General features: G+C 41.8%; 1 protein-coding gene across 3 annotated transcripts in view; it reads right to left on the reverse strand.

The window, feature by feature from the left end:
• DENND1B (DENN domain containing 1B) overlaps positions 1-24,945 on the reverse strand; it is a 537,680-nt gene that overhangs the window by 84,521 nt on the left and 428,214 nt on the right. For all 3 annotated transcript variants that reach the window (XM_030206247.1, XM_030206246.1, XM_030206245.1), the window contains 2 exons: positions 22,749-22,789; positions 7,830-7,898 (listed from right to left, as the gene is read on the reverse strand). In XM_030206247.1, the coding sequence (XP_030062107.1) occupies positions 7,830-7,898; positions 22,749-22,789 (110 nt within the window). The remainder of the gene's footprint in view (positions 1-7,829; positions 7,899-22,748; positions 22,790-24,945) is intronic.

Here is a 24,945-nt window from a genome sequence, read left to right on the forward strand (position 1 = left end):
TTGTTGCTATTATATACAGCTTAAACTGATTTTATTTTAAGTAATACTTTGCTCTGTGACTTTCAAATGCATTTGACATAATTTTGTATCATGTCATCATGTATACATTATGTTTTTCATTAATTTTGAATTCCAATTCTTTTCGTTAGAATTCTATTATGGAGTAAACCTTAGAAAATGTAGGCCCTATTATATGTACAGTGGTATGAACTGGCAAATATACATATTTTGGAAAAGGCACTACTTAATGCCCAGCACACATACAGCAAGGTACAAATAAACATTAAGAATTAAAAACAAGTAATATTCACCGTAAATCAAACTTTAAAGTAAACATATGTATTTATGACAGTACATGGTGATTTAAAGAGGTATGTTGGGTGAGCCTATGAGACACAAATGTGCAATTGCCCATGTGGTGTTTTGTGCTATGTGAGGCCTAGTGTTTCATGTTGCAAGAAAATTTCCATCTTGGGCTTTCAAACTTTTCTAAATTATTCTTTCAAAGTTTTCAGGATTGCAGTGTAACATCATGAGTTGACAGTTGTACCAAGTTTAAGGAAATCGATGTGAACACCTTCCATGACCCAAAAGATTGTAGCCATAATTTTTCCATCAGAAGGTTGTATTTTTTCTTCATAGGTGAACCTTTGTGACGATATTCCACGGGACTCATGCACAGGAAAAAAGTGAGGAGAACTCAAGGAGGATATTCAAAAAGATTTTAAATGTGAGAATTAAAACCTTTTTGAATACCATCTTTGAGTTCTCCTCACTTATTCCCGTGCTCACATTTGCATGAGGGACCTTTCCTCCTCCTTTGTTTTGTCTGATACTCCATGGACTGGTACTTTGTTTCTGACTCAAAATGAGTCCATGTTTTATCAGCTTTCACGATCATGTGAACAAATTCCTCACCTTCATTCTTGTTATCAGGATCGGCACCAATGAATGCTCATTGCATACTTCCATTTAACAAGCAATAGCAAAACAGCCTCTCCACAGACATTTCTCACCAACTGAGGTGAAGGAAGATAGTTAAAAGAGCAAGTGAACATATGTAGCATGCCAGTGCTGCTATCTTTTGATGAATTATGGTGGTGGCCAAAAAGCAAACAGGATGCTAGGAATTATTAGGAAAGGGATGGTGAATAAGACCGAAAATACTATAGTGCCTCTGTATCGCTCCATGGTGTGACCTCACCTCGAGTATTGAGTTCAGTTCTGGTCACCGTATCTCAAAAAAGATATAGCAGAATTAGAAAAGTTCAAAGAAGAGTGACCAAAATGATAAAGGCGATGGAACTCCTCTTGTATAAGGGCTAAAGAGGTTAGGGCTCTTCAGCTTGGAAATAAGACAACTGAGGAGAGATATGATTAAAGTCTACAAAATCCTGAGTGGTGTAGAATGAGTAGAAGCAGGTCGATTTGTTACTCATTCCAAAAGTACAAAGACTAGGGTACACTCAAGAAAGTTACATGGAAATACTTTTAAAACAAATAGGAGGAACTATATTTTCTCTGCTGGAGGATGTTGTAACAGCAGTTAGTGTATCTCGGTTTAAAAAAGGTTTGGACAAGTTCCTGGAGGAAAAGTCCATAGTTTGCTATTGAGACAGACATGGGGAAGCAACTGTTTCCCCGGGGATTGGTAACATGGAATGTTGCCATGAGTTGGGTTTCTGCCAGGCAGTGGTGTAGCTATGTGGGGCCACGGGGACCTGGGCCCCCCAAATTTGCTCTGGGCCCCTGGTTTGGCAGGCAGGGGTCCCCACCCCCCTCCAGCTGAAGCCTTCGTCCAGCGCTGGTCTCCGGTGCCACCAACATTGCCTGCCCTGCTTTCTCTTCCCCTCATGTCTGGCACACTCCTTTTAGTGCCAGATGTGAGGGGAAGAGAAAGAAGCGCAGGAAATGCAGCGGTGCTGGAGACCAGTGCTGGACGAAGGCTTCAGCTGGTGGGTGTTGGGGACCCCTGCCAGCCAAGTTATTTGTGGCAGCAGTGCTTCAGCTGGTGGCAATTGGAAACCCCTGCCAGTCAAGATATGTTAACAGCGGCGGCAGTGGGTGGGGAGGAGGGGGGCGGCGGACCAAAATATGCCCCCCCACCTTGGACTCTGGCCCCCCTCCCACATCGAGGGCTGGCTACGCCCCTGCTGCTAGGTACTTGTGACCTGGCTTGGCTACTGTTGGGAAACAGGATACTGGGCTATTGGTCTGACCCAGTATGGCTACTCTTATGTTCTCATGTTTCAGACTCACAAATAAAGAGGGAAATTATTTAGTTATTGGGGAAAAAGAATGGCTTCCTATTATCTATAGACTGGCCTTACATGCTCACTGCTCATCCTATTCAACCATCATCAGCAAAAGGGCTTCAGGAAGTTCTTTATTTATTATATACAGTGTATGATTTGAGTGTAAAATTTGCTTAGTATTTTAAACAAACATTTTTTAAAGCTATCCCTGCAAAAAAACAAAAGCATTTGAAATATTCAAACTACATACGTTGAGATTTTATGTTTATCATTTTTTGCTTCTTTTTTTTTTTAGCTTTCCCAGGAGAGGTGGTCATATATCCTTGCTTATATCATCATAAAATAATCTACCAGAAATTATCATATAAGTAATTAAAGTAACTGAATTCAAAATCCATTTTTATAGGTGATCACAAATGTAATTTTAATTCAGCAAACCAAATATAACCTTTAAGTCACTGAACTAGTTCCTGATGACTTCAAATATGACCCCAGTCAGACAATAACAGAATAACTTTTTACCATGGGACCAAGATTTCCACATTACATTTGTAGTTACAGTGATGATATGTATAGTCAGCTTGATCCTCACGTTGAAGATATACTCTCACAGTGTCCTTCTTGACCTCTGAAGCATGGAAGACTAATGGAATGTTTGGTAACTAATTTCTGGCTTACCTGTGAGAAATAATAGTAGCAACCTTAAAGTGGTGGACAACTGCAAAGTGATGTGCATAAAGAAAATAATCCTTTTGGACCCATTACTGGGTAAAGATACAGCGGGTGGGGGGGGGGAGTAGTGGACTAGGGGGGGGAGTTAGATAAGGGAGGGGTTAATGGAGTTTGGGGTTCAGGATTTGGTATAACTGGGATAGAGGTAGGGTTGGGGAAAGGAGTTTAGAGGTTCTCTGTGGGCTTTATGATGTACAGTTACGATTATGCACAGTGAGCTGGGTTTTTTTTTCATATTTCAAAATTCAATAAAAACTTATTGTTAAAAAAAAATAATCCTAGTTTTGTCTCCACAATGCTACTTCCCATATCAGGCATTCCCACTCAGCAAAAGGATCTTGGAGTCATTGTTGACAATACACTGAAATCCTCAGCATAGTGTGCAGCAGTGGTCAAAAAACCTGGAATTATTAAATATTATAATGCCTCTGTATAAAGCTATGGCGTGTCATCACTTTGAATATAATATGCAAATATGCAGTTCTAATTACTTCCTTTCCAAAAGGCAAAGACGAAATACATGAAAAAGGGGTTGTAAAGCTCTCTTATGAAGAAAAGCTTAAAGGGCTGGGGTTTGTTCGCTTGCAAAAGGAACAATTGAGAAGAGATTGCAATGGGGGATTATAAAATCAAGACTGGTGTGTATCAAGGAAATAAGAACAGCTCTTTACCCTTTTAACAGTTTCAGACTATAGTGCACTCCAGGGAACTAACTGGTAAGGGATTTAAAGCAAATTTAAGAAAGTTTTTTTTCCCCAGTTTACAATTGCCTTACTATCTTCTACATTTTACTAGTATTGTATAGATAGAGCTGGGATTATTTTTCTCTGGGTGCATTCATTTGCAGTTGTCTACGACCTTCAGGTTGCTACCATTATGTCTCACAGATAAGTCAGAAATGAAATACCAGAATTCCATTAGTCTTTTATTATTCAGTGGTCAAGGAGAACACCCTGAGGGTGCAATTCATTGCCAGAGGAGGTGGTCAAGACCTAAGCATAGTTGATTTTTTTTTTAAACAGAGTTGGATGAGTTTCTGGAGGAGAGGTCCATTAACATCTATTAGCCAAGTAAGCTTGGGGAATACAACATTTTACGGCCAGGGGCTAAGAAAAAACAGTGAATGGGACCTCCTATCAGAGAACTTTAGGGTACATCTTCTGAGCCACAGAATGCTGGACTTGGGCTATTTGTGAGATCCAGTATGGTATTTTCTTATGTTCTTAAAGTGTTATTGCCTCCTTTCTTGGGCAGATATTATTTCATTGAAGAGACTGTAGAAGATTGTGCAGCAGTGGGGGGGAATGTATAAAAATGATGGTCTTTAAATTATGAGGCACTATAATATCTAAAAGAAGATTAAACCGAATGTTTAATGGTTCTAATGTAAAAAAAACAAAACCAACTTTATCTTCCTCTATCAGTTCAGTTCTAAAAAAGCTAAATTGTTAACTGTAACACATCAAATAACAGCACTTATTCTGCACAGAAATCAGGGTTAAAAAATAAATACAGTACTGTCTCGATTATCTGACATAAGCAGGACCAACCCGTTGCTGGATAAGTGAGAAGTCAGATAATAAGGAAAACACAGCATAAGCCCCTCAAACAATGCATAAACAAAGGCACAGATTTCCCGATTTTCAAAAGTTGCTTTAAAGCAAAGATTTTTTAATAGAAATAAATGTGATGACATCAATGGGGGGGGGGGGGGAGTGGGGGGTCTGCTGGATATGCCAGATGGTTGAATTAGCGAAGGTCAGATAATTGAGATTATACTGTACAAGTTCATTATTTTGTAGACTAATTTGATTTCTTGACTAGCTTTAGGGCACTACCTCTTCCTTCCTCAGGTCGGAGCAAAATCTGCACTAATATTGCAACCACACTACTTTAGCACGTAATCATTCAGAGCTATCCTTTAAATTTAAGAAAACCAAAGTTTGGTGGGGATCAATGATCCCTCTAAGAAGCATGCATGCCATACATTCTGCATCTCTGCCATGCACAACCTGTTGGAGGTCTTACTGCAGCTTCTACTTCTCTGCCTGCATGAAAGCATATTCAAAACTTAAAGGCAGGCCCACCTGCAGGCAGAGAGAGAGAGAGAGAGAGAGAGAGAGAGAGAGAAAGAAAGAAAGAAAGAAAGAAAGAAAGAAAGAAAGAAAGAAAGAAAGAAAGAAAGAAAGAAAGAAAGAAAGAAAGAAAGAAAGAAAGAAAGGAAGGAGAGAGATAGAGAGCAAGAGACAGCATTAACATTAGCAGTAGCAACAAGACCTCCCACTGCTGATGACCTGCAGAAAGATGTTAAGAGGCCCACACTAAGGGGATAGACAGCAAGATAGACCTAGGCTGGGTGGAGAAGTGAGTGAGAAAGAGGCAAGAAGCACATCTCTGGGAAGCAGGGAGAGATTAAGGAAGAGGCAGGAAGCACATGTTTTCAGTTTATTAGTCTTGATATACCACTAAACTTCACATGAAATCACAGAGGTGTACAATCAAAAATTAAAATAAAAAGAATGAAAAGAACTACATATATCATAGCAAAGCACATACACACCATAAAAACACAGAGAAATAATATAATAAAAACACAATCATCATTAAGTATCAGAACATCAAATCAAGCCCACTGATCCTCAGGAAGAACATCAAATGCAGCTACAAAATAATAAGCCATTTAAAATGTGACAACAACTGTATTGACTGCAAAGATTGTGGGCGCAAATTCCACAAGACAGGTGCTATATATAAAAATAGCCCTTTTTCTAGTCACTGCCAAACACGCTTTGGTTGAAACAGAGAATTAAGGAGAGTGGAGTGGCAGGAGGTACATGCAGGGTGGCTGGAGCAGGAACAGGGACAGACCTGTTTTTATAACAAATAGCTGCAGTGGGAATTGAACCCACTACCCCAGGATCAACGTGCACTGCACTAACCACTAGGCTACTCATCTACTCCACACAAAATGGTGCCCTTACTCCCCCAGTGGTCCCTAACCCCCTCCCACTCCCTAAAAATGTGATTAAAAATATTACTTGCCAGCCTCTGATGTTATACTCAGGTCCATTAGAATAGCATGCAGGTCTCTGGAGTAGTCTAGTAGTGGTGCAGTGCACTGCAGACAGGTGGACCCAGGCTTCTACCTCCCCATACCTGTTACACGTGTAGGAAACTGTGAGTCCTCCAAAACCCACCAGAAACCCACATATTGAAATTCCCTTCACCTGTAAGGGCTATGGTAGTGATGTACAGTTGGGGGTAGTGGGTTTTGGGGGGCTCAGCAGACAAGGTAAAGGAGCAATGGTGAGATATATACCTCGGAGCATTTTATAAATTTCACTGCAGTGCCCCCAAGGATGCCCTATTGCTTTCCTGGGATGTCACTTTTCCACTATTCTACCTGATGCCAAGCTTTCTATTTTTTTTTAATAATATCTGAGCCTTGTGTCTATTGTTTATCAGTAGATTCAGGCTTTGAATTCAGATCTATAGATAAAAAAGGAGGTCTCATTATATATATCTAAATACCAGAGTGCTATTTTTCCATACTGCATAGCAAAAGTGTACATTCCCTAATTACCTGTCCCAATACAACTGAAGCTTTTACCTCCTCAGTGCATGTAAATGGTTTCATCCCTGTGTGGATTCTCTGAAGCCCCGTGAGACTTTCTTTCCAACCAAAGTTTTTACCACACTCAGAACATGTAAATGGTTTTACTCCTGTATGTATTTTCTGGTGCATTGTGAAGTTTACCTTCTGACCAAAGCTTTTATCACACTCTATAAATGCAAATGGCTTCTCTCCTGTGTGGACACTGTGATGCACTTTGATATTTACATTACAACCAAAGCTTTCACCACACTTAGAGCATGTGAATGGTTTCACTCTATTGTGGATTTTCTTGTGTATTTTGTACATTTTGCATTTGGACATTTTTTGTTTGAAAATGGACCAAAAAATAAAACATCCAAATCATAAAACGTTTTTTCAAAAGGAAAAGATAGACTTTTTTTTTGTAGAAAATTACAGACTTTTTTTTTTTTTTGTAGAAAATTACCATCTTTCCTGTTTTGATTTTGGACGTTTTACAAAAACGTCCAGATTCAGACTTAGACGTCATATCCAAAAATGCCCCTCGTGCACTTGACTTGCCCAAGGTCACAAGCAGTTGCAGTGGGAATAAAACCCATGTCACCAGGATCAAAGCCCACTGCACTCCTCTATTTTGGACGTTTTGCATTTGGACATTTTTTGTTTGAAAATGGACCAAAAAATAAAACGTACAAATCACAAAACGTTTTTCCAAATAGTATTTTCAAAAGTGAAAGACAGACTTTCTTTTTGTTGAAAATGACCAACTTTTCTGTTCTGAATTTGGACGTTTTTTGTAAAACGTCCAAATTCAGACTTAGTCGTCATATCAAAAATGCCCCTCTACATCATCTACTCATGTTTTCAATCTAAATAAATGAGCAATCTTGGTAAGTTAAGAAACCTACTTATGCATTTCCCATTACAGTTTAAAAGGAAAAATTCAACACAGAATGACTGGTTAATAACATTTCTTTATAGGAAAAATAAATATATACACCTCTAAAGAGCCTTTACAATTCTGTTGTACATCGGTTATTTTGCTTATTCATTTTAAAGATCCACTATAATGCTCTGCCAAAGCATATATTCTAATAAACCTCTTCTTAATGCTGCAGTTTAGTTGGCAATTCTGGTTATACAAGAGCCATTTTGATTTTATCTTAGTAAAAGAAAATAAGATAAACTGGCCACATATGGTTCTATATCTTTTAAAGAAAATTCAAAGGAAGCAAAAATGAACTTACTAATTTGTAGGCTGTCTTTACAGCAGGGGTAGCTTTAGTTACTGCTGTGTTGATTAGTGCGCCCCCTTTCTGTTAATATAAAACATAATGCATTATAAATGTAATTGATAAGGTCATTTGATTAGCAAAAGAGATCTTGCAACAAACTATAATATTTCAACATTATACATACAATATAGCGTCACTATAACAGAAGAAGTGGAGGAGTAGCCAAGTGGTTAGAGCACCACTCTTGATATCCAGAGGTGGCCGGTTCAAATCCCACTGCTGCTCCTTGTGAGTCACTTAACCCTCTATTGCCTCAGGTATAAAATTAGACTGTGAGCCCTCCAGGGACAAAGAAATACCCAGAGTACCTGAATGTAGCTCACCATTGCATCTACATATGTAGGTAGTAAAAATGAATATACTAAGAATAGTTTCCTTTATTGAATTATCCCTATAGTGCTTCCCAACCCTCTCCTTAAGGTACATTTAGCCAGTCAGGTTTTCAGGATTATCATAATGAATATTTATTTAGATTTTGCTCTCACTTTTTTCCTCATGGTGAGCTACATTCAGGTACTCTGAGTATTTCTCTGTCCCTAGAGGACTCACAGTCTAATTTTGTACCTGAGGCAATGGAGGGTTAAGTGACTTGCCCAAGATCACAAGGAGCAGCAGAGGGAGGGTTAATACAATAAATGACACTATTCTTAGTATATAATTTTTACTACCTACATTTGCATCGGTTATACCCATTAACTCTTATTAATATGTAGTCTGGGGAGAGCTGGTTCAAATCATTCCAGCCCTTGATGTCCTTGGCAGCATAGTACACAGGTCTGGGGATCTTGACCATTGAGCCAGGAAATCCAGGCTTTGGAGTCCTGTAACCAACACCCACATCTCTGGGAACTCTGTAACCAGAACTCCTATCCCCTGGAAGCACCCACCAAGATATGGGTCTTGGTTTCAGGACTTTTAGGCCCCAGGTGTCTTTAGAGGGTTTCAAGCAAATTGAAACCTCATAACAGAACTACCTTGAAACAATATCAAAAATATACACATTTAACAGCACTGGAATTCAAATACCAGAGATATAATACAATGTTAGCATAATACTAATAATACACCTAATAAGCATGCATTAGAACATTCAACTAACATAGATATGATGCTAAAGATCTCTCTATATAAAACGCACCTCCAACGTTCTAATGAAGCCTCTCTTAGCCAACATTCTAAAAGTGAAGGGGGTGAGATCGCTTTGTGTCTGCCCCGCCCACGCGTCAAACGTGATGACGTCGAGGGCGGAGCAATGACACTCAACCAATCGCATCGCTCGGCAGCGAAGCGTCAGGGAAGGAGGCGGCGCTCTCGACGTCTAGCCTTCCCTTCGCTGTGTTCCGCCTTCTTCTGATGTCAAGGATGACGTCAAAAGAAGGCGGAACACAGCGAAGGGAAACCTAGACGTCGGGAGCACCGCCTCCTTCCCTGACGCTTCGCTGCCGGAACCGCCACGGAGGTAAATTTAACAAGAAGAAAAAAAAAACGCATGTTGGGGGGACAGAAGAGGGTGGCCAGTAAAGTACAACAATGGGAGTGGGAGGGCAGGGGAGAAACGACAGCATGGATGCGAAGGGGGGGGGGGAGAAGAGGGCGAGCCAGGCTGGGACATGGGAGAGAGAGGAGCATGGATGCGAGGGGGGGGTCATGGAAGGGAGAGAGGGGACTTGCTGGAAAAGGATGAATGGAGGCGGCAGGGGACAGAGGAGCATGGATGGCCATGGATTGGGAGGGGAGGGCTCAGGGAGAGAGGGGAATTGCTGGAAAGGGATGGAGGGGGCAGGGGACAGAGGAGCATGGATGGCCATGGATTGGGAGGGCAGGGCTCAGGGAGAGAGGGGAATTGCTGGAAAGGGATGAATGGAGGGGACAGATGGGCATGGATGGATATGGATTGTAGGGCAGGCCTCAAGGAGAGAGGGGAATTGCTGGATAGGGATGAATGGAGGGGCCAGGTGACAAAGGAGCATGGATGGGCATGGATTGGAAGGGCAGGACTCAGGGAGAGGGGAATTGCTGGATAGGGATGAATGGAGGGCACAGATGGGCATGGATGCATATGGATTGCAGGGCAGGCCTCAGGCAGAGAGGGGAATTGCTGGATAGGGATGAATGGAGGGGCCAGGTGACAGAGGAGCATGGATTGGAAGGGCAGGACTCAGGGAGAGGGGAATTGCTGGATAGGGATGAATGGAGGGGACAGATGGGCATGGATGGATATGGATTGCAGGGCAGGCCTCAGGGAGAGATGGGAATTGCTGGATAGGGATGAATGGAGGGGGCAGGTGACAGAGGAACATGGATGGGCATGGATTGGGAGGGCAGGGCTCACACTCTCTCTCTCATATACAATGTCTTGCTGACTCTCACTCTCACACACTATCTCACACTGTATCAAATTCACTCTCTATGTGCCACACAGTCACTCACACACTCGCTTGGTCTCATACACTCACTCTCACAGAGAATCTGTGTCTCACACACACTCTCTCTCTCGCCCACACTGTGTCTCACATACACACTTGCACACACTCTCATTCTCACACACACACTCTGTCACAAACACACTCACACCCAGACTCACTCTCTCTCTCACACACTCACACTTTCACTCTGACTCTCAAACAGTCACTCTCACATACACTCTCCCAAACATACACACTCCGAGGAAAACCTTGCTAGCGCCCGTTTCATTTGTGTCAGAAACGGGCCTTTTTTACTAGTTTTCTATAATACAGCTTATCATATAGCTGAGGGACCAAGAGCAGATATATGAAGGGAACAAGATGCGTGGTACAGTCTGTTGGGATAATTTAATGGTTGGCTAAACTCAAGGCAAGTTCTTTGTATAGTTAAGCAAAATATAAAGAACTGATCTAAGTTACAGTAAGTTTAGCAAGCTAGTCCAGGTGCAGAATAGTCAGTCACCCTATGTATTAAAGGCTTGGGAGAAGAGTCAGGCTTTCACCTGCTTCCTGAATTAGAGGTAGTATCAATTTAGATGTAGCCCCTCTGGGAGCAAATTCTAGAGCATGGGGGTGGGGGCTACTTCTGAGAAGGCTCGCTGGCGGTTATCACATTGTATAATCTATTTTGACGAGGTATAGATAGTGATGATCTTTGAGAGGACCTTAGAGGTCTCAAAGGTGTGTAAAGGGCTAGCTTATTTTTGTCTGGAGGAGTGGCCTAGTGGTTAGAGCACCGGGCTTGAAATCCAGAGGTGGCCGGTTCAAATCCCACTGCTGCTCCTTGTGATCTTGGGCAAGTCATTTGACCCTCCATTGCCTCAGGTACAAACTTAGATTGTGAGCCCTCCTGGGACAGAGAAATATCCAGTGTACCTGAATGTAACTCACCTTGAGCTACTACTCAAAAAGGTGTGAGCAAAATCCCAATAAGTAAATAAATAAACATAGAGTTTTTAATTTAGCCCTGTTAAGATACTGGTAGCCAGTGTAGCTGAAAATCCTTGGCATTACAATGGACCACAATTTAACACTAGAGAGCCAAGTGACATCCACAACAAAGAAAATGTTCCACTCAATGTGGAAACTCAAACGCGTGAAACAATTCTTCCCGAGGGGAATATTTTGCAACCTGATACAATCAATGGTACTAAGCCATGTAGACTACTGCAATGGAATTTATGCAGGATGCAAAGAACAAACCTTAAAGAACCTTCAGACCGCTCAAAACACGGCAGCTAGGCTTATCTTTGGAAAAACGCGATGTTAAAGTGCAAAACCCCTTCGCGAAAAACTACTCTGGTTCCCAATCAAAGAACGCATTGCTTTCAAAATCTGTACTCTGGTTCACAAAATTATCTACGGTGAAGCTCCGGGATACGTGGAGGGCCATAATTGAATGAAAACGTCTATCTCCATGGGCGTTTATCTCCGAGAACGGGTCCGTGAAGGGGCGGACCGAACCGTATTTTTGAAAAAAATAGACGTCCATGTTTTATTCGACAATTTGTGAGCTGGGCGTTTTTGTTTTTCAGTGATAATGGAAAATGAAAGCGCCCAGCTCAAAAACGAATAAATCCAAGGCATTTGTTCGTGGGAGGGGCCAGGATTCGTAGTGCACTGGTCCCCCTCACATGCCAGGACACCAACCAGGCCACCCTAGGGGGCACTTTTACAAAAACAAAAAAAAAGGTAAAAGAGCTCCCAGGTGCATAGCACCCTTCCCTTGTGTGTTGAGCCCCCCAAATCCCCTCAAAACCCACTGCCCACAAGTCTACACCATTACTATAGCCCTAAGGGGTGAAGGGGGGCACCTACATGTGGGTACAGTGGGTTTGGGGGGGGGGTTGGACGACTAAGCATTAAGCAGCACAATTGTAACAGGAAGGGGGAGGATGGGCCTGGGTCCACCTGCCTGAAGTCCACTGCACCCCCTAACTGCTCCAGGGACCTGCATACTGCTGCCAGGGAGGTGGGTATGACATTTGAGGGTGAAAATAAAATGTTGCGAAACATCATGTTTTGTGGTGGGAGGGGGTTAGTGACCACTGGGGGAGTCAGAGGAGGTCATCCCCGATTCCCTCTGGTGGTAATCTGGTCATTTAGGGCACTTTTTGGGGCCTTATTCGTGAAAAAACAGGGTCCAGGAAAAGTGCCCTAAATTCTAGCTACAAACGCATACTTTTTTTCCATTATCGGCGAAAGGCGCCCATCTCTCCTCGGCCGATATCCATTCCCCAGTTCCACCTTCGCCACGCCTCCGACACGCCCCCGTCAACTTTGTATGCTTCCGCGATGGAGTGCAGTTGAAAACGTCCAAAATCGGCTTTCCATTATACCGATTTATTCGTTTTTGTGAGATAAACGTCTATCTCCCGAGTTGGGTCGAAATCTAGGCGTTTTTCTCTTTCAATTATAAGGTGGATAACAGACTTGATCGACCTACCAACTAGAAACACATTCGAATCAACACGAATGTACCTAAATCTGCACTACCCAAGCTGCAAAGGACTCAAATACAAATAAACTTACGCGTCCAGTTTTTCCTACATAAGCACACAACTGTGGAGCGCATTACCAAAAGCCTTGAAAACTACGAACGACCACCTAAACTTCCGGAAAACACTAAAAACTAACCTGTTTAAAAAGGCATACCCTACCGATCCAACATAAATGCCTGATCTTTGCAACACAATAAAACTAAAGAATGTAATGGACATAACACAACTCTTCTGCTGTATGATTCCTTAGTGTGGCTGTTATCTTACCACAACATCACTTTGTATTTGTTTACACCGGAGTCTGTAACACCTCTCCGCAACTATGTAAGCTACATTGACCCTACAAATAGGTGGGAAAATGTTGGATATAAATGTAACAAATAAATAAATAAATAAAATGATTACTTGTGTCCTTAGGTATCCTCCAGAAATTGAGAACGTGATTAGAATGCTAAGAAAATACTGGAAGATAATTTCAACACAATCAAAATCTAAAAGAAATATTAAGTCCATCAGACATTGGGAGGACAGTGGCTACTTGTGATATATCGGGGCAACGTGAAATAACCCTAGAGTTGCTTACTTGGTTTGTAGATCCCATATCCTTACTAAGATTTCCTTTAAAACATTCAACTCCATGTGGTCCTAAGTTGTATGTGGGACAAACTACATGCTCACTTAAGATCAGGCTCAGTGAACACAGGTTGTCTTAGATGCCGATTTTTAAAAATGTTCCAGAGGAGATCTGGGAAACTATAGACAGGCGAGTCTTACGTTGGTGCCGGGCAAAATGGTGGACACTATTATAAAGAACAAAATTACAGAGCATATTCAAAAGCATGGAATAATGAGACAAAGCCAATATGGATTTAGTGACGAGAAATTTTGCCTCACCAATCTATTAAATTTCTTTGAAGGGGTGAACAAACGTGGATAAAGCTGAGCCGGTTGATATTGTGTATCTGGATTTTCAGAAGGCATTTGACAAAGTACCTCATGAAAGACTTCAGAAGAAATTGGAGAGTCATGGTATAGGAGGTACTGTCCTATTGTGGATTAAAAACTGGTTAAAAGACAGAAAACAGAGAGTAGGGTTAGATGGTCAGTATTCTCAATGGAGAAGGGTAGTTAGTGGGGTTCCCAGGGGTCTGTGCTGGGACTGCTGCTTTTTAACATATTTATAAATGACCTAGAGATGGGAGTAACTAGAGAGGTAGTTAAATTTGCTGTCGACACAAAGTTATTCAAAGCCGTTAAATCACGGGAGGATTGTTAAAAATTACAAGAGGACATTACGAGACTGGGAGACTGGGCATCTAAATGGCAGATGATGAGCAAGTGCAAAGTGATGCATGTGGGAAAGAGGAACCTGAATTATAGCTATGTCATGCAAGGTTCCACGTTAGGAGTCACAAACCAAGAAAGGGATCTAGGTGTCGTCGTTGATGATACGTTGAAACCTTCTGCTCAGTGTGCTGCTGCGGCTAAGAAAGCAAGTAGAATGTTAGGTATTATTAGGAAAGGAATGTAAACAAAAATGAGGATGTTATAATGCCTTTGTATCGCTCCATGGTGCGACCGCACCTCGAATATTGTGTTCAATTCTGGTCGCCGCATCTCAAAAAAGATATAGTGGAATTAGAAAAGATACAGAGAAGGGCAACGAAAATGATAAAGGGGATGGGGCGACTTACTTATGAAGAAAGGTTAAAGTGGCTAGGGCTCTTCAGCTTGGAGAAAAGGCGGCTGAAGGGAGATGATAGAGGTCTATAAAATAATGAGTGGAACTGAACGGGTAGATGTGAAGCGTTTGTTTATGCTTTCCAAAAATACTAGGACTAGGGGGCATACGATGAAGCTACGATGTAGTAAATTTAAAATGAATCAGAGAAACTGTGTCTTCACTCAACGTGTAATTAAACTCTGTAATTCGTTGAAGAGAATGTGGTAAAGGCAGTTAGCTTAGCAGAGTTTAAAAAAGGTTTGGATGGCTTCCTAAAGGAAAAGTCCATAGACCATTATTAAATTGGACTTGGGGAAAAATCCACTATTTCTGGGATAAGCAGTATAAAATGTTTTGTACTTTTATGAGATCTTGCCAGGTATTTGTAATATGGATTGGCCACTGATGGAAACAGGATGCTGGGCTTGATGGACCTTCGGTCTGTCCCAGTATGGCAATACTTATGCACTTATGTATTTATGATAGGATAGAAGCCCAGATTGTATAACACTGCATTATCAATGGACGTACTTTTGCCTCGTTCCGATGTGTTGTGGACCACATAAGAGATGATCAGCCAGATCGATTGAAATGTCTTTTGCAGAGGGAACAACAATGGATTTTTTAATTTAAACACTGAAGAACCTAGGAATTTAGATCAGAAAATTGAGTGGAAGAGTTTCTTCTAAAAAATCCTTCTAGACGGAAACAGTATATAGGATATGACATTAGTAGTTTCAGTTTGCTGACAAGGGAAAGCATCCCACAGCCATGTTTTGGGGAACCCGGTGACACTTAAAAGAAGAAGTGCGAGAAAGGTGGCAAGCACTTGATGTTTAAGTAATTTCAAATGATTATAGATTGAATGGCTGGGTTAGAGTATGAAGAGCACTATATTTTGAGTACTCATGTGAGTTTTGGATTTTATGCGTATTTTTTAGATTTGACCACAGGCACCTTGAAACAGCCATGAGTGAAACTTTGGCCACAGTTGGTAGGATCCATAGCATTATAAATGAAGCAAATTTTTGAAAAGCTAAGTTATTCATTTTTAATTTTGTCACAAATAATAAGTGTTGACCAGCAAATGAACATAGTATAGAGTTTTAATGACTTAGTGAGGTGTTTTTTTGTGCCTATGATGTGAAATACCCTGAAAATCCTATCACTATAAAAAAATTATTAGTGAATGTTGGGTTCTGAAGCTTTTTCTCCTCATGAAGACCATAATCTAATGCTACATATTAGAAATAGCACCTAAACCTCTGGAAAGCACTAAAAACTAACCTGTTTAAAAAGGCATACCCCACAGATCCAACTTAAATGCCTAATCTCTGCAACACAACCAAACTAAAGCACGTAAAGGACATAACACAACTCTTCCGTTCTCCGATTCCCTAATGTAGCTGTGCCACATGAACTTGATCTTACCACATCACCCTGTATTTGTTCACACCGGAGCCTGCAAAGGCCTCTCCGGTACTATGTAAGCCTCATTGAGCCTACAAATAGGTGGGAAAATGTGGGATACAAATGTAACAAATAAAAATAAATAAATAAAGATTGGTTTCAAGAAAAAATGTGTGTGGGGGGGGGGGGGGGGCGTGTCAAGATGACGAATGCAACCCGCGGTTTGGGGAAACGCTCCTAGATCTTCGGAGCCCCTTTGTGGATAATTTTGCCTTCCCTTTCCTTCTGCTATCGCTAAACAAATGCCGCACACAAAGAGGAAAGGCGCGACGAGGGTGGGAGACAAGGAATCATTACAGATTGATTATCTGTTGCTCACTCCTCAAGAGTACTTTACTGCCAAAACTAACAGAAATAGTCATCAAAGTAAAACTAGTGTATCACAATGGACTCTGGGTTTTCTTCAAAAAGATTTTTGCCACATGCATAGAATTTGGGAAGGGCTAGTTGTAGAGTCAGATCCACTGAATTACCACTGCTAGAAGGAGAAAGAGAGAAAGTTCAAAAAGTTGCTGTACAAAAACAACTAACAATCTACACAATAGAGGAAGGCAGCAACACAGACATTTGCGTCCCCTCCCCCCAAAGCCCTCCTGCCTCTCTGCTCCACCTTCGCTCCTTTCCCTTCTTGCCTTTTCTTGCAGTTTTCTTTTCAATAACACACCTGCCACAGAGTTTATCTTCCAAAAGTGGAATTTATTATAAAGGCTGCATCAATACAATAGTTAATTTTATCTTCAAACTTAACAATTTAGCCATGTCTATCGAACACAACATCTTCTGTTTTAAGCAGTCATCCTATGCTAACATTTGTGTATACAAATCCATGAGTACTTCAATCCTTCCCAATCCCTGGGGGGCATATCTAAGCGACACTACTGTTAAAGATTCAGCCACTGCCGGCTACGATGTCCGACACCCGCCATTCATGCACCAATGATTTTCTTGCATCAGACCGCTGTCACAAGCATACCCGAGCCTGCAGTCGTGCTCCTTCCCAGCTGTTCAAAGCTGGGAGGCCTTTTGTGGCTTGGTTCCATCAGCTTGGGATCCTCCTCTGCGATAAGAGTGGGGGAGGCATCTTTTCTGTTCATGTGCCTCTCTCACTGTAGAGGGACCCCTGCAATGTACCTTAAAACAGCGCTGACTGCCCCTCCCCCATTTTCTACTGGCTCCCTGGGTCTTTTTGCTGCGAGAAATCCCAAGTGAGGGTGTGGAGGGCGGGTTTCACTGCTCACGCCGGGAGTCACTTCCACAATGGCATGCAAGCCCCATCCTGGTCATCTCCCTACCTTTGGCCCTGCCTCTTCTTCTACCTGATTGGTCCTCTCCAGTGGTGTGCTGGAGCAGGCTCTCATGGGCTCGCGAGAGACGTTTGTTAAATTTTGAAGAATTTTGGGAGCCGGTTGTTAAAGTAGGCCCTCCATGGCTACTTTAACCACTGGCTCCCAAAATGTGGGCTCGGACCCCCACCTCAATTCTCTTTTACTTTGCTGGTGGGGATGCTGAACTTCGGCAGCCAAGTGAATAGACTGCTGCTGCTCCCCGCTCCTGATTTCCAGCTCTGAGCAGCAGGCTGAGACTTCTCCTGCATGTGCAAGAAGTCCCAGCTTGCTGCTCAGAGCCAGAAACAAGCAGTGGGGTGTGGTGGCAGTCCATAGCATGCCTATATGAGGTGGAGAGAGAGGAGCATACGTTGTCCCCCCAGTCCACCCATGCCCCGCCCCCCCCCCCAAATTGCAGGGCTGGCTATGCCCAGAGAGAGAGAGCCCGTTGTTAAAAATTTACCAGCACACCCCTGGTCCTCTCCTACCTGTCTGGTGCTGCCCCCTCTATTGTGCAGGCCTGCGCTAATTTCTTGGCCTGCTTCTTTACATTTGCTCCTTGAAAATAATAATTTCCAGGTATGTTTTGATTAGTTTTCTAAGTAGCAGATTTTAGAATAGTGATGCATTTTGCCAATCAGTAAAGCAAAAGATGACGACAGCACTTGTGTCTTGCTTGTGTATTCACAAACCTGAGTATAATAGTATCCCCAGTCACTACCAGACCACTGTCTCTTACTGCTTAAAAGAAAGTCAAAAGTTTGCCATTATGCACAGCATGTGCCAGAACTGCAGACAACATCCAGCTGCAATTGATCCTACAGCTTAAGCAAGAGTGCTATCACTCATCCTGCTGACAAATTTTTATCTTATCATTTCAAGACAATGACCTAGTCACATATCCATATTTTAGAACCTGTGCAATAGAAGTAAAGAGCTAAGTTGTAGTGTGATAAAATAATCAGTTGACTATAAGGCTATAAACAAGATATATTTCTAGGTCACCCTTATGACCATGTATTAGACTATTAAAAAAAAAAAAAGGACTGGAGATGAAAATTTATTTTTTAAAACAAATTTAATCTTTGTACAAAATAAGGTGGCAAATATGTTACAATGTAGTTAAAGATGTATGCAAATGTTTAGGCATCCCTGGCCAAATTGAATGTTTCAATGAACCCCTACCTGAACAGAAGCTGGCATAACCTCTCCATGGTGGAAAGTGAAACACTTTCTGCAAATGTTAATGCATAATTACTATCTACTAACAAATTGAAAATAATTTGGACACACTTCTAGTTGATTCATTACTACATTTTCTTTTAAAGTTGTTAACAGGCCCAAAGGGTTGGATATTCAAAAGTACTTATCCTTATAGCAGCAGCCACTATACAGATAAGTTGCCTATCTGTTCATTTTCAGAGGCACTATTATAGACAGTGCCACTGAATTTCTGGTAGTATCTGACTTGTTAATCAAAAACACACAAAAAAGGGCAGACCCAATACTAATCACAAAAATAGTCTGTATGCTCGGTGCATTGGATAATATAACCTTGTAATCATGAAAAAATTGAACTCAAAGCTCTCGGGAGCTGCATGTACTTAGCATTCGATCTCGCAATGGAGTTCCATCTAGTATCATGGGCCATTAAAAGCCTGAAAAAAGAATGGGAAGAAAGAAACTCAAAACAACCAGAGAGAAAAGTTACCATCCAAAAAAATCAGGCAACATTCACTCCAAAATATACCCAAGTGCACAAAACACTGAGTTTCAAATATCAAACTTCAAAAACACATGTACACATGTCAAAAGAACCAGCTCTGAAGGTCAACCAGTCCACAGCTCAACAACATCTTCACATGTGCAAGTCCATCAATCAATATTTTTAATTCAAAAGCAGAAGTAGAGAGATGCTACACATATCCACTCAAACCTCAACAAGGGCCACTTGTTTCACAATCTTTGCTGTGTCTGGAGGAAGGGAACTGAGCTGACAGCAACAAGCATCTTTTTAAACCACAGTTGCCATCGTTGCTGTCAGCTAGCTCAGTTCCCTTCATCCTGACACAGCAGAAATTGTGAAACAAGTGGCCCTTGACAAGGTTCGAGTGGATATGTGTAGCTTCTCTCTACTTCTGCTTTTGGATTACATCCTGAGGTTGCTGGTTCAAATCCCTGTGCAGCTGCTTGTGATTTTTTTTTCATGGAAAGGGTGGTAGATACATGGAATGCCCTCCCACAGGATGTGGTGGAGATGAAGACGATAATGGAGTTCAAACATTTGTGGGATAAACACAAAGGAATCCTGTTTAGAAGGAATGGATCTACGGAATCTTAGTGGACATTGGGTGGCGATGCCAGTAATTGGGAAGAAAAACCAGTGCTGGGCAGACTTCTATGGTCTACACCCTGATGGTCTACACCCTGATCATAAGATATGGATGGGCTGGAGTGTTTAAGGGGCTTCAGCGTTAGCTTCAGAACTTTTAGTACAAGAACAGTGCTGGGCAGACTTCCACAGTCTGTGCCTTGAGAATTGACTTCTGGCTACGCCACTGCTCCCTTCACTCTGTATCTCAGTCGATGGCACCCTCATCCTCCCCGTCTCATCTGCCCGCAACCTCGGAGTCATCTTTGACTCCTCCCTCTCCTCTGCGCATATCCAGCAGATAGCCAAGACCAGTCGCTTCTTTCTCTATATCAGCAGCAAAATTTGCCATTTCCTCTCTGAGCACACCACCCGAACTCTTGTCCACTCTCTCATTAACTCTCGCCTTGACTACTGCAACCTACTCCTCACTGGCCTCCCACTTAACCATCTATCCCCCCTTCAATCCGTTCAGAACTCGGCTGCGCGTCTTATCTTCCACCTGGACCAATATGCTCATATCACCCCTCTCCTCAAGTCACTTCACCGCATACAGTTCAAGCTTCTCCTACTAACCTACAAATGCACTCGATTTGCAGCCCCTCATTACCTCTCTACCCTCATCTCCCCCTACGTTCCTACCCGTAACCTCCGCTCTCAAGACAAATCCCTCCTTTCAGTACTCTTCTCCACCAACGCCAACTCCAGGCTCCGCCCTTTCTGCCTCGCCTCACCCCATGCTTGGAATAAACTCCCTGAGCCCATTCGCCAGGCCTCCTCCCTGCCCATCTTCAAATCCTTGCTTAAAGCCCACCTTTTCAGTGTCGCCTTCAGCACCTAACCACCATACCTCTATTCAGGAAATCTAGACTGCTCCAACTTGACATTTCGTCCTTTAGATTGTAATCTCCTTTGAGCAGGGACTATCCTTCTTTGTTGAACTGTACAGTGCTGTGTAACCCTAGTGGCGCTCTAGAAATGTTAAGTAGTAGTAGTAGTAGAATGGCAAGCACAAATCAAACTTGGATATAAAGTATCACATACCATGTAAAATGAGTTTATCTTGTTAGACTGGATGGACCGTTCAGGTCTTTATCTGCCATCATTTACTATTTTACCATGTTAAGATAATTCACACTTACAAAGTAGGACAGTGAATCCCAACCTTTTTATGGTTGTGAAACCCATGATTGAGACCAAATAGAAATGTGTGAACTTCAGGAGGTGCAGAATAACGATGTACCTATGGAAAGCCCACTTAGGTTGTGATCCCAAAGACAGGTTTTGTGTCCCCATTTATACCCACAGTTTGGAAAGCTCTGAAGTAGGGGAATCTCTAAACACTTCCAGCTACGAATTTCAATGGTCACACATATGAAATGGCATACATAGAACACCAAGAAAAATCTCTGATAGAACCATTTCAAAACTGGAAATTCTATAAAACGAAACCAGCAGATCACTGCAAATGACTTGCTGAAAGGTACTTGAGTAGTTGTCCACAGTCTACATTCTAGCATTCCTTAAATAGTAATCCACGTTGGCAAATTTTCAAAAGAAAACCTTTTCTGTGACCTCATTACAAAAGTCAGTATCTAAAGTATCAAAAGAACAAAATTGATAAGCCCGAAATTTCTGGAACATTGTACTTTGGACTGGTGAGATGAAAACTGAACTGTTCAGCCACATCCCACAAGATTCAAGTGGAGAAAAAAAACTGAACTGTTCAGCCACATCCCACAAGATTCAAGTGGAGAAGAAAAACAACTAACCATTTGAAGAATATAACAGCTTGCCAACAATAACGCACAGAGCCCCTACGTCTTGCCCCATCCTTGGCCACCTTTAAATCTAGACTGAAAGCCCACCTCCTTAACATTGCTTTTGACTCGTAACCACTTGTAACGACTCGCCTCCACCTACCATCCTCTCCTCCTTCCTGTACACATTAATTGATTTGATTACTTTATTTTTTTGTCTATTAGATTGTAAGCTCTTTGAGCAGGGACTGTCTTTCTTCTATGTTTGTGCAGCGCTGCATACGCCTTGTAGCGCTATAGAAATGATAAATAGTAGTAGTAGTAGGTTGTGTGGCAGCCAGTGGCACAAGAATTATTGTGTGAGTAGAAAGTGAATGGAGAAATCGAAGCTGAAGAGGGGTGGAATATATTATCAACACAATGATTTACAACGTATTTCAAAATCAAGATCTGTGGTGAGACCTCAAACATGAAGTCTGTGCAAGGAGATCTAAGAATATTTTTGAGCTAGATGATTGCACAAGGAAAAATGGGAAGAAATTCCAAAAGCAAGAAAATAGATACTCTTAGCTGGCTACAGAAAAGTTTAGAATCTGTTGTCTGTGACTAAGGAGGCACTACAGAGTACTGACTAAAGGGTTATGTAGCCTTTTGTACCTGTCAAATTTATAGTTTTATTTGAATCCATACAAAAGACTGCAAATATTTATGTGAAACTTTGTACAATTTGGAGGTAATGTCAGCTTTTGTTCACTTACAGATTCACAAAAACACGCAATGACCAGGAGTGACTAACATTTGCACACAACTGTATTCTATTGCAATATATTAAAACAAAAGATCTTCTATTACGTTAGATATTAGCCATGTAAGAAACCTTTCTATGAACAAAGCTACTATACATTAGACATGATAAAAATCCTTTCATTTCCTACTGCCACACCTACCTAATAAGTATGGAATGCAACAAGAGAACCCTTGGCTGCATTCACACAAAAGAATTCAGTGCTTTCAAAAATTTGGCTATATCCTAAATACATGTCTGAAATAGCTGGGACTACACTAAGCAGATTGGCTGTGACAAAATCTTTTTGGATAAAAGAAAACATTATGGACACAATTTCCTGTTGTAAAGTTCAATTCAAATTTAGAATGCTCGCCAAGTAATATTCAGAGATAATTCAAATGTCTTCTCGAATATATTGATTCTTTATAATTCTGAAAAACAAAGACAATATACAAAATTACCTTCTTACCTTTACTGTCTGCATCCAGTGCTGATAAGATTTTGAATTTCCTAAAATTTGTTAAACAAACATGTTACTTATTAGCTTCTTCAAAAGAAGAGAAAATGACATAGCCAAGGTTGTGGCTGTTTGACATTTCAATTAGCATGGGATTGGAAGTCTCAAGTTATATGACAGGCAACATTTAACTCTACAGCAACACTGGAAGTACTGTTTGAATTTGCTCAATAACTTATCTAGGACTGGAAAACTAAGCCTAAAGCAGGTTATGATGGAACAGCATCTACTTGCACTATACTAACTCTAGCCTTACTTATGAGTATTAAACAAAAAATCACATTAGAGAGCAACATTAGGCAGAAGACCAATGTGCAAGAACAGGAAATTTCACAGCTCAATCTAACCTGTTTGAAGAAAGCCTCACACACTTTTGAAGTTCCATCCTCAGGGCAAGTTATAAAAGGTTGGGAAAGGAGGATTCTTTATCCTTTCCCATTGATGATTCATGTTGCAATTTCCTGCCTTTTGAGTATATGGTCTAACACTGATCTTACTCATGAACTATTTGTTTTCTTAAAATCACTGCAATTTTGAAAATGAGAACATTGCAATGCTTTATGTGATATGTACAACCTTGGCTATATAGAGAATGTGAAGTTACTCATCTGTAGCAGATGTTGTCCAAGCATAGCAGGACATAAGTTCTCATATGTGATCGCCCAGCGTTCTTTCAGCTTCTGAAACCTTTTGGCAGGCCCAATAGCACATGTGCACATGCCTCCCCTTCAGCCCAGCTCACATAGGACCCTCAGTAGACTAAATAATATACAGAATTCAACACCTAGGGGAAGTAGGAGGGTATGTCAGAAGTTATGTCCTGCCCGGTTAAATCGCTTGTGCCCATCTGAGTGCCGATATTCAGCAGCACTTAACCAGACAGTGCCACTGAATATAACCACAAACTGCCTCTGAACTGTCTGGTTAGTGATGGGGAGGTCTATGGGTAGAGCCCAGGCAGAGCTAATACTTGACCGATTAGCGGCTGCCAGCATATATCCAGGTACTGGTGATATTTAGACTAGTACCCAAGGCCAGTCCAAGGATATCAGATGCTCTTGGCAAACCTTCAACCGTGTGTGCTCTCCCAGAGGTGGTCAAGGCCTTATCTCCCTTGTATTTCAGCATCACCTCTTCCCCATTCTCTCTCACCCACCCCCACTCATGGCCAGCATCTCCTTCTCCTTTCTGTTCCACATCCCAAGGCTGCTAGTATATCCCGTTCCTCGCTATTCCCCCAGTTGGTCAGCATCTCAACTCCCTCTCCTACCCCACTCTACATCCAGCATCTTTCCCTCACCCCTCCCTTCCCTACTTTCAGGCTGCTGCAACCCTCTATTTCCTTTCACTCTAGTCCTAAGTTAAAGAGAACTGTGTGGGCTCTTTAAGTACAGACCCATGCTCAAGTGCCTCCCTGACAGGAAGTCTGCCTTAGAGGGGGATGGGGCAAGCTGAAGTGCTTACAGATCTGAATAGTGCTCAATCTTCCTTATCAAAGGACTGCCATGGGAGGAAGTAGAGAGGGTCAGCAGTGGCAGTCCTGGCAGGAGGAAGGCTCTGGTGTGTGCTAGAGCCATTCTACTGCCCCGCAAACTCTACCTTTGTGTTGTTCTAACTTTAGCCAGCTAGTTACCTGGTTAGCAAACTGAATATTGCAGCTGATAGATTAAACCACAGCTCTGTCTCTGGACTGCTCTGGTACTATCCAGATATTGCCAGAATGATCAGTGATAATTTTCAGTGCCATTACATGATAATGCCACTGGAAATTACCAAATGGCCTCTGTGTGCTACACCTATTCAGGTAGGAGCCACTCCTACCCAGATATGTGCTCTTCTTCGGCGTCAACTATCTGCTATGGGTATTTCAGGTACTGTTTTGTCCTGGTTCACATCTACTTTCATCAGCGTTTTTTCCAACTTGTCTCGGGTCAACTTTCTTCTGCTGTTTATCCTTGTACCTTGGGTGTACCTCAAGGTTCTATTCTTGCTCCTACTGTTAACCTTTTCATTTCTCCCTTCATCCTGCTTATTCAATCTGCCCATTCTAGCCCATACTGTAAAGCTGATGATATTCAAATTTTGCTCTCTTACAGATTCTTCCTCCTTGAATTCTTGCTTGGACCAGGTGGCAGCCTGGCTTAGCAAG

Source organism: Microcaecilia unicolor, chromosome 6 (assembly GCF_901765095.1).
Source record: "Microcaecilia unicolor chromosome 6, aMicUni1.1, whole genome shotgun sequence".
Classification (NCBI taxonomy): Eukaryota; Metazoa; Chordata; class Amphibia; order Gymnophiona; family Siphonopidae; genus Microcaecilia; species Microcaecilia unicolor.